The 843-nt window shown below is 58.2% G+C and overlaps 1 protein-coding gene across 1 annotated transcript in view; it reads right to left on the bottom strand.

The window, feature by feature from the left end:
* LOC104080228 (protein Wnt-5a) overlaps positions 1-843 on the bottom strand; it is a gene marked incomplete at its 3' end in the record, with an annotated part of 8,834 nt that continues 7,991 nt past the window's right edge. The window contains exon 4 of the mRNA XM_009582542.1: positions 1-441. Within this exon, the coding sequence (XP_009580837.1) occupies positions 1-441 (441 nt within the window). The remainder of the gene's footprint in view (positions 442-843) is intronic.

Genomic DNA, 843 nt, shown 5'->3' with positions numbered 1-843 from the left:
GTCCACAATCTCTGTGCACAACTTGCATTTCACGTAGCAGCACCAGTGGAACTTGCAGTGGCAGCGCTCTCGCTGCACCGTCTTGAACTGGTCGTACCCCCGGCCACAGCACATGAGTTCGCAGCCGTCCATGCCCTCCGAGGTCTTATTGCAAAGGCGGCCCTGGGTGCCCAGGGACCCGGTGCTCTCGTTGCGCACGCAGTAGTCAGGGCTGGGATCGATGTAGACCAGGTCGTGGATAGTGGGTGCGTTGAAGCGGCTGTTCACTTGCACCAGCTTGCCCCGGCTGTTGAGTTTCATGGCAGCAGCGCTATCGTATTTCTCCTTCAGGGCATCGCCTACCTTGCGGAAATCGGCAAGCTGCAGCCAACAGGTCTTCAGGCTACAGGAACCAGAGACACCGTGGCACTTACAGGCCACGTCAGCCAGGTTGTACACAGTCTGGAGGAGGCAGGGAGAGAGAGCAAAAAGGATGATGAACGATTAGCGTGGCTGTGAAAGCACTTATTGCCCTCAGTTCCCGCCCTCTTCGCATTCCCACCCGCCCCTCCACAATACTGGCCTTAGCATCCTCTTCCCTCGGGCAATGCGCGGGGCAGGAGGAGCGAGCAGGCACCCGTGCACCCCCAGCACCCCTGTCAGCCGGGGGGAGAGGGGAGCGCCCTCGCCAGCCTCTCCCCGCCGCAGGGACAGCCCCAGCAGCACACGCACGGCCCAGACAGCAGCATCAGTCAGGCTGCATTCAAATTTTAGGAATTCGCTCTCATGCCAGCAAAGGATTTTGCTGTTTCATCGAGAAATGTAAAACATCCCTTTATTTTCTATCTGAGTTACTCTCGCTAT

This window comes from Fulmarus glacialis, unplaced genomic scaffold, assembly GCF_000690835.1.
Source record: "Fulmarus glacialis isolate BGI_N327 unplaced genomic scaffold, ASM69083v1 scaffold31967, whole genome shotgun sequence".
In the NCBI taxonomy this organism is placed as follows: domain Eukaryota; kingdom Metazoa; phylum Chordata; class Aves; order Procellariiformes; family Procellariidae; genus Fulmarus; species Fulmarus glacialis.
Note: the sequence above shows the minus strand (reverse complement) of the source record. Positions and strands in the feature narration are given on the sequence as shown.